This window comes from Syngnathoides biaculeatus, chromosome 9 (genome assembly GCF_019802595.1).
Source record: "Syngnathoides biaculeatus isolate LvHL_M chromosome 9, ASM1980259v1, whole genome shotgun sequence".
Classification (NCBI taxonomy): domain Eukaryota; kingdom Metazoa; phylum Chordata; class Actinopteri; order Syngnathiformes; family Syngnathidae; genus Syngnathoides; species Syngnathoides biaculeatus.
The window spans coordinates 22,837,328-22,852,375 of NC_084648.1; the positions used below are offsets into that span (position 1 = coordinate 22,837,328).

General features: G+C 42.0%; 1 protein-coding gene across 2 annotated transcripts in view; it reads right to left on the bottom strand.

Annotated features, from left to right (window-relative positions):
• Positions 1 to 8,552: 8,552 nt before the first annotated feature.
• The window catches only part of LOC133506340 (CD209 antigen-like protein E), a 38,651-nt gene continuing 32,155 nt past the window's right edge, over positions 8,553 to 15,048 (bottom strand). For both annotated transcript variants that reach the window (XM_061830388.1, XM_061830387.1), the window contains one exon: positions 8,553 to 9,408. In XM_061830388.1, the coding sequence (XP_061686372.1) occupies positions 9,267 to 9,408 (142 nt within the window). In that variant the 3' untranslated portion in view covers positions 8,553 to 9,266. The remainder of the gene's footprint in view (positions 9,409 to 15,048) is intronic.

Sequence of the window (15,048 nt, forward strand, 5' to 3'; positions counted from 1 at the left end):
GCCTGTCATCGGGGCAGCATTAAGGACTGCGAGAGTCCTTTAATGTGTCTTTGACTTGCATTTGAATTTCCCAGGTGGAGAGTGAGACGAAACAACTTCGGGGAGGATAGGCACGTGGGGTCGGACTCGATTCTTTCCCTGTCATGCATACGTGACAGTGCATCGGGTTTCCCATTCTTTGTCCCCGGGCGATAGATCCTCACAAAGCGAAACCGCGTCAAGAAGCATGCCCACCTAGCTTGCCTGGCATTCAGCCTTTTGGCTGACCTAATATATTCTAAATTTTTGCAGTCTGTTCATACCAAGAACTTGCGCTACTGTGACATTGTCAAGAGGGACCTGAAGGCCACCAACATGAACCCAGCGACCTGGGAGAGCCTGGCAGACGACCGCTCAAATTGGAGAGAGGCAAAGCTGATGGAACCTACTGCAGAGTTTTGAGCCCATAGAAAGGAGCGCAGCAACTCCAATAGACAAGCGCCATCCTTCACGTGCGACCTATGCCAAAGAGACTGTTCATCTAAAGAATACCATACCGGATCAGTTGTGGCCTGAGGTAATAATGCCCGCCCCTGGCACCATTAACCTGCAGGGCGTCGGTAGAAATTCAGCTACTGTGGGTTAAAGACAAAGAAGAGGAGGAAAGTGGATTTGTCGGCAGAAGAATAAGAGGAATGCACAGAGCCTACAATTGAGTGTAGGTACTTTGAATGTTGGGACTGTGACAGGAAAAGCTCAGGAGTTGCTTGATTTGATGATTCGGAGAAAGGTTGATATGTTGTGCATCCAAGAGAGCAGGTGGAAAGGTAGTTAGGGTAGAAGTTTAGGAGCAGGGTTTCAATTATTTTACCATGGAGTAGATGGGAAGAGAAATGGAGTACGGGTTATTTTAAAGGAAGAGCTGGCTAAGAATGTGAATGCGAATGAAAAGAATATCAGATTGAGTGATGAGGCTGAAATTTGAAATTGAGGGTGTGATGTATATTGTGATTAGCGCCTATGCCCCACAGGTAGGATGTGACCTAGAGTTGAAAGAGAAATTCTGGAAAGAACTAGATGGAGTGGTTCTGAGCATACCAGGCACACAGATTGTAATAGACGTGCTGTTGAAGCAAACAGGGGTGATGAAGAAGTGATGGGTTAGTACGGCATTTAAGCAAGGAACTTTGATGGACAGATGGTGGTTGACTTTGAAAAAAAGATAGAAATGGCAGTAGTGAACACTTTTTTTCCTGAAGAGACAGGAATATTGGGTGACCTACAAGAACTGAAGTAGAATCACGCAGGTTGATTACATTTTGTGTAGACGATGTAATCTCAAGGAGGTTACTGACAATAAGGTAGTGGTAGGGGAAAGTGTAGCTCAGCAGCATAGGATGTTGGTGTGGAGGATGAGTGGTGGTGGAGAGGAAGATTAAGAAGATAAAGGTAGAGCAGAGAATCATGTGGTGGAAGCTGAGAAAGGAAGAATGTTGTGTGACCTTTCGGAAATAGGTGAGACAGGCTCTCGATAGACAGGAGGAGATCCCGGAAGACTGGACTACTACAGCCATAAAAAAAATTGAGTTTTCAACCTGGATTTAAAAACATTCACACTTGGGGCTGATCTCACTCATTCTATGTTGATGCGCCATAATAGCTAAATGCTGCTTCACCATGTTTGCTTTGGACTTCGTGGTCCACTATTTGACCTGAGTCAGTTGATCTCAGAGCTCTACTGGGATTGTATTTCGTCAGTATTTCTTTCATGTATTCGGGACCTAAATAATTTTGTGATTTATAGACCAGTAGCAGAACTTTAAAATCTATTACGATGATTAGAAGCCAGTGCAAGGACTTTAGGATTGGCGTTTTATGCTCTGACCACTTTGTTCTGGTCAAAACGCGAGCTGCAGCATTCTGAATGAGCTACAGCTGTTTAATACTTTTTTTTGAGGAGTCCAGTCAGAAAATCAGTACAGTAGTCAAGTCAACTTGAAATAAAAGCATGGATGAGCTTTTCCTTTTCTGCTTGACACATACAAGCATTCACTCTAGATATGTTCTTCAGATGGTAAAAGGCATTTTTTATGATTGATTTGATATGGGTTTTGTAAGTCAGGTCGGAATCAATAAGAACACCAAGGTTTTAGACTTGGTCTTTGGTTTTGAAAGATAGAGAGTCCAGGTGAGCGATTCTCTTCTTTATTGTCAAAAATAATTGTCTCAGTTTTATTGTGGTTTAGTTGAAGAAAATTTGTGCTCACCCAGTTATTTATTTGCTTTAGACAGTGGCAGAAAACCTCAATTGAACTGCAGTCATCTATCTGGAGACACTTCTAAATATAACTGTGTCATCTGCATAGCTATGATAGTCAAAATTAAAGTTTTGAAGAATTTGACCCAAGGGTAGCATCTACAGGTTGAAAAGGAGGGGTCCAAGAACTGACCCTTGAGGGACTCCAAAGGTTATTTTGATTTGTTGAGGTTGAGCACTTCCAATGGTTACAAACTAGCTCCTTTCCTCCAGGTAGGACCGAAACCATTTAAGGACCATTCCATTTCGTCCTACCCACGTTTCCAACCTGTTCCAGCAGTATATTATGATCTACCATATCAAAAGCCGCACCGAGATCCAACAAGACCAAAATTGACACCTTTCTTGAGTCAGTATTCAACCTTATATCATTTCGCACTTTGATAAGCGGAGATTCTGTACTGTGATGAGTTCGGAAACATGACTGAAATTTGTCAAAAAGTGTCCATTTAGATTCAAGAATTTGCTGAGTTCATTAAAAAATTACTTTCTCAAGAACCATCGCTATGAAATGGGGATTTGAGATGGGTCTATAGGTTTCTAACTTGGAATCGTCTCGTGCTCTGTTGTTTAGAAGAGGTTTAAAAGCAGCTACTTGAAGAGCTTTCAGAAACACGGAGGATTGGAGTGAGCAATTGATTATTTGCTGCAAATCAGCTAGCACTGACTTCATAATAGTTTTGAAAAAGGCGGATGGTATTGAGTTGAGACAGCTCGTAGATGGTTTCAGCCTCAGAACCGTTTTCTCTACAGTTTTTGGGTCAACTGTATCAAAATCTGACAAATTAATAGAGTTTTCCCTGGGTGGTTTCAGATGTAAAATAATTTTAGCATTTTGCCAATTTGTGCTGACATTTGACCAGATGGATTGTATTTTTTTTTCACAAAAATAAGGTGCAAAGTCATTGCAATTGTCAGCTGTTACAAGTTTTGGATTTAGCTGATTTGGGGGGGGGTTTATGGTGAGCTTGACAACCACAACAAACAGAGCGCGAGTATTGTTGAGGTTGATGGTTTCAACCTACTGACGATTTTAAAAAAGTGTTGCTGTCTAGCCCTAACTAACTTGGTTAAAATGACAAAGACACTGTCTGTAGAGGTCATTGACAATTTGGAGTTTAGTTTTTTCTCCACTTGGGTTCTGCTTTCCTACATCTTGATTTAGAGCTCTAGACCATCATTGTGCTCGTGCTTGTGTTCTAGGTGGTCTCAGGATGGTCTTATTTTTAACAGGAGCGACAGCATTCATGGCATTTGTGATTTTCGATGTGAAATTGTCCAAAGGTTCATCAACTGGCTGAGCATTCACAGTCTGTAGCAGTACTGTGCAAAATAGATAGAAAGAATAATTTGAGAAGTTGATGAATGAAGAAAATGAGAGAGAATGAAGAGTAGAAGAGGCAAGTGTGATAGACCAGGAAGTGACAATGATTAGTAAGAGGGAAGTTAGAAAGGCACTAAAGAGGATGAAAAATGGAAAGGCAGTTGGTACTGATGTGGAGTTTTTGACCAACTTATTCAACAGAATACAGTACTAGCAGGTGAGAAGATGCCTGAGAATGGAGGAAAAGTGTGCTGGTTCCCATTTTTAAGAACTAAGGCGATGTTTAGAGCTGTGGGAACTACAGTGGTACATCTATCAACAAAACTCTCTGGGGAAAAAAAAGATTCAGGTTATGAAAAGCCTCCCTGGAACATTTTTGTCTCTTGTTACGAAAGAAATTCAGGATACGAAAGGGGAAAAAAAGATGCTGGATTCCACCAAACGTAAACATCCTGTACCGTATTTTGGTTTGAAAACGGTGTGATAGAGCTGGTCTCCCAATGGGCATCGCCAGATCATCTTCCTGGCATCACATTGGCTAGGAGGGATGTCAATCTTTAGCCATGACACACTTCCTGTCTACTGGTTTGTGTGGTTCAATAGAGCAGCTCCCCCTATTGGTTATTAAGAAGCATCTTCCTGACATCACGTTCCTCCATTGGGTATGAGTGATGTCAGTCTTTTTTTTATTTTTTTGAGACATCAATCTTTACCCATGATGAACTTCCTGTACCTTTGTCACCAAATCCATTGTCATACGCTCACACACTCTTGGACAGTACTACTTTTTTGCAGATTTATGCACCTATTTTCACCATGGCCCCCAGAAATTGATGGTCAGTGCCAGTGAGAAGAAGACAAGAGTTATTTTGCCCATCAAAACAAAACAAGAAATCATTGAGAAATATGAAAAAGACATGCATCCATGTGCCTTCATGCTGCTGCTGCTTGATGGGATTTTGAGAGGTTTGAAATGGAGGTTGAACCCGAAGTTGAGGAAATTGTTTCGTCGAGAAAGGCTAGGACATCGTCAAGTTGGTTGAGGACCACCACAAGGATCTTTCGACGTTCAGGAGCACCACGACGATCTTTCGACTGAGAAGCGAAAGGTGCTGGAAGCAATGCAACACGCTACAATGCAGGAGCAGTGTCCGGCGTAGAGGAGGAGGTGGCCACTATTCCGGCAGCCAGAAAAAAAAAAGTGTTGCCGAAATTCCATGATATTTCCCAATTTACTTAAAAGAATCATCCTGAAAATGTGTTAACTCATCGGGCTATCGTTCACTTTGATGATGTTTGCCCTGCACATCTCCGCAAGGTAAAAAAAAAAAAAAAGCCATCAAAGGCAAACATCCTTGGATTGGTACTCCAAGAAACATTGAAAGCTAATGAATACGTTTCCTTTGAATTCATAGTTTTGGAATGTATTATTTGAAATGGAATTAAGTTGTGTGCGTGCCTCCTTTCCACGTTGCCTTGTCACTCACCCTTCTCTTCGCATTGTTGCTTAATGCCAAATGTAAATGAACATCATTTTTTATTATTCTTGACATTGTGTACACTTTGAATGCTTATTTGTAAGGTAAATGAACATAATTTTGTATTATACTTTACATTATTATTTTGTGGATTTAGAGAAAGTCTATGACAAGAGTACCAAGAGAGGAACTGTGGTATTGCATGCATAAGTCTGGTGTGGCAGAGAAATATGTTAGAATAGTAAAGGACATGTATGAGGGCAGCAGAGCAGTGGTGAGCTGTGCCGTGTGACAAAAGAATTTTAGGTGGAGGTGGGACTGCATCAAGGATTAGCTCTTAGGCCCTTCCTGTTTTCTGTGGTAATGGATAGGCTGACCAAAAAAAGGTTAGAGTGGAATCCCCTTGGACCATAATGTTCACAAATGACATTATGGTCTACAGTGAAAGCAGGGAGCAGTGGAGGAACTATTAGAAAGATGGAGGGATGCACTGGAAAGGAGAGGAATGAAGATTAGCCGAAGTAAAGAACACCAAAGACCTGTCCAAAGACACCAGAGACAAAATTGTACAACTCCACATGGCTGGAAAGGTGACAGAGAAATTGCCAAGCAGCTTGGTGAAAAAAAGTCCACTGTTGGAGCAATCGTTAGAAAATGGAAGAAGCTAAAAATGACAGCCAGTCTTAATCGGAGTGGAGCCCTGTGCAAGATATCACCTCGTGGGGTCTCAATGATCCTTAGAAAGGTGAGGAATCAGCCCAGGACTACACGACAGGACTCGGTCAATGACCTGAAAAGAATTGAGTCCACCGTTTCCAAGGTGACAGTTGGTAATATACTTAGATGTCATGGTTTTAAATCATGCTTGGCACGAAAGATTCCCCTGCTTAAACCAGCACACGTCAAAGCCCGTCTTACGTTTGCCAATGACCATTTGGATGACACAGAGGTGTCATGGGAGAACGTTTTGTGGTCAGATAAGACCAAAATGAAACTTTCTGATCATAATTCCACTAACTGTGTTTGGAGAAAGACAAATGATGAGTTCCATCCCAAGCCAGTCTCCAGACCTAAACCCAATAGAACATTTTTGGAGGGAGATGAAACTCTGTGTTTATCAGCGATAGCCCAGAAACCTGTATGATCTAGAAAAGATCTGTGTGGAGGAGTGGGCCATAATCCCTCCTGCAGTGTGTGCAAACCTGGTGAACAACTACAGGAAACGTTTGACCTCTGTAATTGCAAACAAAGGCTACTGTACCAAATATTAACATTGGTTTTCTCAGATGTTGAAATACTTATCTGCAGCTGTATCACACAAACAAATCATTAAAAAATATCATACGTTGTGATTTCTGGATTTTTCTTTTTAGATTCTCTCCCTTACCTCTCTCACAGTGGATATGCCCCTGCGATGAAAATGTCAGACCCCTCCATGATTTCTAAGTGGGAGAACTTGCAATAGAGCAGGGTGTTTAAATACTTATTTTCTTCCCTGTACTTGGGATCAAGAATCCAGAGTAATGGTGAGTATGGTAACAAAGTGAAGAAATGGTCCTAAACAGGTTGGAACAGCTGGAGGAAGGTGTCTGGTGTGTTATTTGAAAGAAGAGTCTCTGCTTGGATGAAGGGCAAAGTTTATAAAACAGTAGTGAGGCCAGCCATGATGTACAGATTAGAGACAGTGGCACTGAAGAGACAACAGGAAGCAGAGCTGGAGGTGGCAGAAATGAAGATGCTGAGGTTCTCTCAAGGAGTGAGCAGGTTGGGTAGGATTAGAAATTAGCTCATTAGCAGGACAGCCAAAGTTGGATGTTTTGGAGACAAGGTTCAAGAGAACAGACTTCAATTGTTTGGACATCTCCAGAGGCAAGAGATTGAATATATTGGCAGAAGGGTGCTGAGGATGGAGCTGCCAGGCAAAAGAGCAAGAGGAAGACCAAAGCGAAGGTTGATGGATATTGTGAGGGTAGACATGAGGGCAGTTGGTTTTCAGTAGGAAGATGCCGGAGATAAACTTACTTAGAAAATGATGATGCGCTGTGACGACCCCTAACGGGACAAATCGAAAGGAAAAGAAGATAAAGGAAGACAGATAAAACACTCCTCCTTGAGCCATCACATCCCGATGGAGGGGTTTGTGTGTCTCAATGATCCAAGGTGCTAAGTTCTCTCTGCCCCTGGCAGAGTGACCTATGGGAAAAAAATCCTAGGTGAGGGGCCAGACAAAGCACGGCTTTAAGACACCTATAATGAGTAAAATAATTGGATGTAGGTTTTCCTTGCCCAGACGCGGGTCACCGGGGCCCCCCTCTGGAGGAAGGCCTGGAGTTGGAGTTTGAAGGTGAACACATGGTGGGCGGGCCTGCACCCAGGGGACCCCACTTCCCATGAATTCCCCACCTGTGGGAGAGGGCATAGGGGTCAGGTGAAGTGTGAGCTGGGTGGTGGCTCAAGGCAATACCTTGACAATCTGATCCCCGGCTACAGAAACTGACTCTAGGGACATGCAATGTTACCTCTCTGGCAGGGAAGCTGCCTTATTGCATGCTGGTTTGGTGCCTGTATGTTGGGGTTCTCTCCAATGGACGAGAGGGTAGCTTCCCTCCCCCTTTAGTTGGGATGACGGATAGTGACTGTTGTTAGTGGCAATGGTTTAATAATTGCATTAGAGTGATAGAAGGAACGATATCAACTGTATGTGTACATTTATACATTTCTTATTAATTAACATTTTAAAATGCATGCTCGTCTCCATGTGCTTGAATGACTCAAAATTAGCTTTTAGCTTGTAGAAATGGCTGCCAGTGAAAGCTCTCACCGCCAGGACGTCAGGGCTTGCGGTTCAAATCACTCATTTGTATGCTGTCCCTCTGGCAAGTAAATAATCACTCATCATACTAGTGCATGAGGCCTTAATGGATCACAAATGAATTAATCACTCTTCAGTTACTCAGTCCACCAGTTCACTGAATGAATCACCCCTCAGTTTCTCAGTTCATCAGTTCACTGGACAAATCACTGTCAAAACTTCAGGCCTGGGGCCCAGATCCGGGCCACAACATGATTTGATGTGGCCTGCAAATGGAAATGTAGTTTGTCAACTTCCATGATTTTTGTGAAAATTTTGCTTGAACAAATGGAACTAAATGACCAGATTATACGCTTAATTATGCTGCAAAATCGATCGAGGAGGCAGGGATATTGGTGGTATGTGGAGCTGGGAGGAATTTTGAGTACGTCATCACACCTGGTGACTAAAATGGGCCAATCACAAGAGATGAAATCTGTGGCTTTTCCCGCACAGCAACTGTTTTGCAGCAACTGTCATTAACTAAATATTCACAAGTGAGTGATAGAACATTTCAATACTTGCTCCCCTTTCGGCAGCGGCCAAGCAAAAAGAACAAATCATTTCCCAAACTGATTCAGTTCAGTTCGTTCACTAGAAAGTTTAATTCTGAACTAATTACAAAGGAGGAGACCTTGCTACATACAGAGTTTACGCTTGGCAGGGTGGCCTTTTCTTGTCAGGCAGTCACAGATTTTGTGTAAATATATATAAACTTCATGAAACACATAGATTGACCCAATTACACTTAAATTAATGGTTGCAAAACAGCAAACTTGCACTTGATGTAGATGGTTTTGTTGACATTATACCCGTCCTGTATTTGTGGAATAGTAGTCTGTATTTGGTTGTGTGTATTAGAAATTGTATAGTCATCACGGTCTATTAAAAAAGAAGAAAAAAAGAAAGACGGTGGGCCAGGGCACATTGTTCTGCAGTGGTCATTCGGGAGTTGTCTCACATTTTCAAATGGTTACAGCGCCCCTGGAACATATAGACGGTGTCCAACCATTTTGTAGTCCGTTCCAAGGCGTTCGGAATTTCACCAAACCACAGATATCTATGTGGACAATGTTGCGTTCAGCAGCCTATTGTCACACAGTATTAATTAACTTTCCATTGAACAAACTTAATTTGTGATTATTTAGGTAATGTACTGTAATGTTGAAAGGATCGGCCATAAAATAGTAGATTTAGCATGTTCACTCTTGTTTTGTCCAGACTGGAGACCAACTGTTCTCTTGAGATGGATTGACAGAATCTTGGAATGAGAACAAAGATAAAACAAGATAAAATAAGGACAGGAAAGTATCTCTATCACAGTGTTTTTTCACAGATCCATTGAGATCTTCTACTACAGTTGGAATCATTCAAACCAATGAAATTCATCATTGTACGTAGATCACCACAGTCTTCTCCTCCAAATGCCCCATCAGGCTGTCCTGGGGCCCATTGTAACCTACAGAGAGAATAAAAACATCAATTGCCATTAGGAGATGAGAATAAAAAACAGTCAAAACATACATCATTGCAATAATTTGCAATACTTCAGGTCAATTATTTGAAGAATGTGTTGTGTAATCCTACCCTCACAAAGTAAGGGCTTCCATGACCTTGGATCTCCGAAGTGAAAGGATTAATATTCACAACAGAGAAAGCTGAAGGCGAAGTCAAAACAGTTAAATATGTTCAACCCTACAGAATAAATGTTATGGTCTGGTTTGGTTTTGTTCCATATTTTTTTTTGTGTTCCACGTTTTTTCATGTCTTCATTCCTCAGTTGATTGTGTCCACCTGTTTACATTGACCCACTACTTTGTGTTAACCAATCAGCTCCTTCCAGCCACTTGTGTCTTGTCCAGGTGTTCCTCGTTGTCTTGTCATGTGTGTATTCAACTCCCTGGTTTCTTTTACTTTTTGTCAGTCCATTGTTGATGCCATATTTGTTTGTGTCAGTGCACTTGTCTATCTGTGCCATTTTTGGTCATTCGTAATGGGCAAAGTGAAGACTCATAAACCAATGAGACATTGACTCTCATTGTGTCAACTGAAGGTTCATAAGTAAATGTTTCATTCATCTTAGCTCTTGAATGACCCCAACTGCATAATGAGCAGTGTTGCAGATGTATTTAAGAGTAAATCCTGAGTCACTTTCAAGGATATCCATAAGCATCAATATTAACTGTTCATAACATTAACTGTTCATAACAGTTAATATTGATACTAATCAGAATCAACTTTATTGGCTAAGTGTGAAACAACACACAAGGAATTTCCCCCTGGTAGTCGGTGCCTCCCTGGTACGACATTCAGAACAAAGAACAAACAAACAAACAAGAACAAAGAACAAGAGACATTCAGTTAGAGATGTCAAAGATGCTGTCTTCTTCATTTATAACAATTAAGAGTGTGCCAACGCCCCACATTATGTTAAGCTTATACAGAGTGCCTTTATCCGTTCGCAGTTATAGACCAGGGCAATGACAATTGTTCCAAGGGAGCAGTTTAAAGTGACGAGTTGTGGGAGAGTCTACATAATATATAACTTATACTAATACTGATTCACCAGGAGGATATGTGTGTCCCAAAAACTGCACAAGGCAGAAAATAGTTCGCTGATCAATTATTTAATTACTTAATTGCCAAAGGGAAAAAGTTTGAATGCCTGCTAGTTTTGACTTGCATTGATCGATAGCGCCTACCTGATGGAAGGAACTGGAAGAGCTGGTGGCCGGGATGTGAAATGTCCGAAAGGATCCTGCCTGCTCTGGACCTACCAAGTGACGTGCAAATCTTCAATGGTGGGTAGAGTGCTGCCGACAATCCATTCAGCGCTTTTGATTCTCCATTACAGTTGGAATTTGCCCTTTTTTGTCGCAGCCCCAAGCCAGACTGTGATAGAGGTACACAATACTGATGGGATGGCCGCTGTGTAGAACTGTCTCAGCAGCTCTTGTGACAGGCTGTGCTTCCTCAGAAGCCGTGAGAAGTACACCCTTTGCTGGGCTATTTTGAGGATAGAGTTGATGTTCGTCTCCCACTTCAGGCCCTGTGAGGCTGTAATTCCCAAGAACCTGAAGGTCTCCTTGGTTGACACAAGTCAGTTGGACAGTGTCAGGGGCAGATGTGGTGAAGGATGCCTCCTGAAGTCCACAATCATCTCTACAGTCTTTAGAGTGTACAATGTCAGGTTGTGTTGGCCACACCAAAGCTCGAGTCTCGCCACTTCCTGTCGATATGCAGACTTGTCGCTGTCTTTGATGAGGCCGATGACTATGGTGTCATCTTGTTTGACAGTCGGGTCCCTCGAGGTGCAGTCTTGTGTTGAGCGAAAAGAGCAGACGGGAGAGGACACAACCTTGGGGTGTCCCGGTGCTGATAGTGCACGTGGATGAGGTGGTGTTCCCCAGCCTCACCTGCTTATCCACTGGGAAGATGGGAGGCGAGACCCTAAGCTGGAGAAGTTTGGAGGAGGAATAATCTTGTTTACTTGCTCGGTGAGAATTACCAGTGCTGGGTTCATGGTAGCTTGAGGTGGAATGTAAAGACCTACGAGAATGAAAGAGGCGAATTCATGCAGCGAGTAAAATGGCTTAGCGTTCAAGAACAACAACCCCAGAAGTGGGCTGCAGTATGTGCTGAGCTGTGTAATGTCTGTGCACCATTTCTCATTGATCTAAAAGCATATTCCACCGCCTTTCGATTTCCATGTTAGTTCCACGACGTGGTCCACACGATAAAGATGTAAGCCGGATAGCTTAACTGCACCGTCAGTGACTTGTCCACAAAGCCAAGTCTCCGTGAAGCACAGAGCAACAGCACATCCAAAGTCTTTGCGGGTCTTCATCAGAAGCTGATAACAATCAATTTTGTTGGCTAGGGAGCGCAGGTTCGTGAGATGACTCAACGGACCTACCAGTCAATGTCCCCTCTTTTGCAGGTTAACCGGCTTGCGAGCCCCTCCGCTGCTAGGACGTGAAGCTTTATAAAGAGCACCAATGAGTAATTCTGGAAAAAGATTCAGCGAATTGGCGATAGTTGTCAAAAAAAAAAAAAAACTCTGAAGAAGACTCTGATGGTTAGCAAGTCCTTTCTTGTGTAATTGAGTCCCGAGATGATTGAAAAACACACAAACAAAAACAGTACCAGGTAGAACATACCGGAGGAAATATCAGAAGTAAAATTTTCTCATAACACATACATCAATAGACGCATATATTTGCACACTAAAGATGGTTGATTACCCTGTGTCACAAGTTTTTTTTGTTTTGTTTGATTAAGAAAACAACTTTGTCAAGTTCCGTAGGACTTATGTTTTGGCAACGTAAAGAGGAGACAATCTTGTCACTTATGACAAAAGACAAAACATTTTGCAAAAAGAGGAAAGGGTCCAACTCTTGTGAGTTGTCACTTGAGTGTGTCTTCTGCTCATATTTAGGCATGACTATATAACTCCCTCATACCCTCAGTTAAACACTGTATTGTAACCAGATGTTTGAAGCATGCATGCCAAATCATCAGTCAACCTTGCTGGAGACCAAGGCGTAGGAATGTGCCAGTTATTATCAGCTAGAACAGGTTTAGTCATTATGATGAAGATATTTTGTGATGCTCTTGATTTTATTATGCTGATCTCTTGTGATGCTCTTTGTGATGTTCTTTGTTTTCCTTTCATACGTTTGTGATGCGGATCGTCTGACAGGATGGGAATACTGTAAGTTGTCTATATCTTTGCACTTGTGATCTGCTATAGCCATTGTCAGTAACTCATTTGTGCCTGGAATATTCTGTTAGTAAAAGCTTCGAAGAAAGTGTTCATCATCTTCAGCTTGTATTTGGATAACCAACATTCTCACGGCCCGAAATTAAATGAACACGCAGAGGAAAAATCGTCCTCTAACAATTGGTGACCCCGAAGTGATTTCGGAATGAGGTGTTGGTTGACAGAACATTGGCCGGCCAACAATTCACAAGGTGAGAGGACATTTATCCTCCAAAAGTGATCATCTGTTTGTTAACTGGTGTTGTGGTCCGTGTCACGTTTGAATTTGTGATAGTGTGAAATTATAGTTTCTTGCTGGTTGAAAAGTAGGGGAAATTGTGGGTGGTATAATCCTGGGTTAACCGCCAAGTCCCACCTAAATGGTTGAGAACCCGTAGAGTGTGTGGGCGTACCACTCTAAAAAGGGTTTAGAAGTCCCCTGTGTTTGGAGGTTGTGCCTACACAGAAAGGTTGTAAATCCTGTGACTGGCAGAAGCCAGTCTAAAACTTTATGAACCGAGAGCTTGTCTCGTTCTTTTCTGAGAATCCTGGAGACTAAAATTCCTCATTCAAAATCAAAGGACAAAGTATACACTATAAAGATGAGTTGAGAAGAATAACCCGGATGAACAGTGAAATGTACAATTGTAATTTTATTTAGGAGAGGTTGTTTCGTTCTTTCAAGAATCCTAGAAGCTAGAATTCCTCAAATAAAATGAGATTATTTTAAGAGTACTTTTGAAGAAAAAAAAGTTTGAGTGCTTTTTCTAAATTAAGGTTTGAGTAATTTTGTTTGAGAAGTATCGAGTACATTTGAAAAAAATAAAGAGGTTCGAGCACTTTTGACAATTTAAACCAAAATGAAGGGAGAGTTTGATAGGGAAAGTAAATGGTTCGAATTCCGGCAAATACCAAACCGTTCTGAACAAGTGGTGCTAAGTGAACAAGTGAGGAATGCATGTGATGTGTTTTTATTGTTTGTGTTTTGTCATTTATTTGTTTAATGTGAACTTAATGAATATTTGTTTTCTTTTGTTTATAGTTCTTACGGCATAATTGGTATGTGGCATATTTTGGCATCAAGGCATCAAAGCATACATGAAAAAGACGAGAGAATGAGAAAGAAAAATTGAAAGAATGGATGAGGAAATAATGTGAGAATGGAAGGTTTCCTGCGATGCCTTCAACTGTGTGTTTCATGACAATGAGAGAAACGGGAAAAAGCTTGTGCTAAAAGTGGCATGGAGGTCAATCCAGACCTTCTCGGTGCTGAGGTCGACCGGTGTTTGTCACATCTGAAACATCATTTGAGTAGACATGCTAAAGAAAAATAGTCTAAGGTAGACAAACACAAAAGTACAGAAACACAACTTGTTATGTTGCAGTTTCAAAATCTGAAAAATACGCTCTTGTTGTGATCTCATCTCCTTCTGTCGGTTCCGAGGGCATGATGCATCAATCAGGTTCATTCATGGGTCAAGGTGCGCCCCCTGGTGGCCGTGACATGTGCTTCAATTGTGGACGGCCTGATCATCACAGGACATGGCAAGGTGCCATCAGGAGCCACCTGAGCAGGCTGAGAGCAGGAAGAAGCGGCAGCAACTTGTGTGTAGAGGAAGAGGAGAAGGGGGCCACTGGTTGTCATTGTCCCTTGGTTGCTCAGGTTGCCGTTTGACTTGTGGAAGATATGGGGGTTCCCAGTCATTGGCGTCATCCCAATGTATTCCACCAGGCAACCTCAGATACAATGTCACAGGAGGTGATCCACACTTATTAGTTCCTTTTTTTTTCCCTTTTGCCTTTACTAAATCCTTTTGACTATTCTCTCGCTTATTTGCTTCTCTCATGCATATTTCCAGAAATTCTGCATTTTTCTTTAAATTATTTGACCATGGAGTAGATAGGAAGAAAAATGGAGTAGGGGTTATTTTAAAGTAAGAGCTGGCTAATAATGTGTTGGAGGTGAAAAGAGTATCAGATCGAGTGATGAGGCTAAAATTTGAAATTGAGGGTGTTCTGTATAATGTGATTAGCAGCTAAGCTAACCCTAACCCTAATTAGACCTGGGGTGGTCAATGCATCGATTGCGATCAACGGCAGTTTTGGTCGATCACGTGACGAGGTGCCAAAAAAAAAAAAAAAAAAAAAAAAAAAAAGACATTAGCCTATCATCCACCTTGTCGCTTGATTCAGGTGTGGCCAATACGTCAATCGCACAGACATAAAGGCACGTTCTAGCGCGCTGGCCTCCTATTTACACCAGTCGCGCACATGACGACCCCCCCACCCTTGCCGGTTGATCGCGAGAGGCTGGCTGTTTGAAAAGTAGATCTTGGA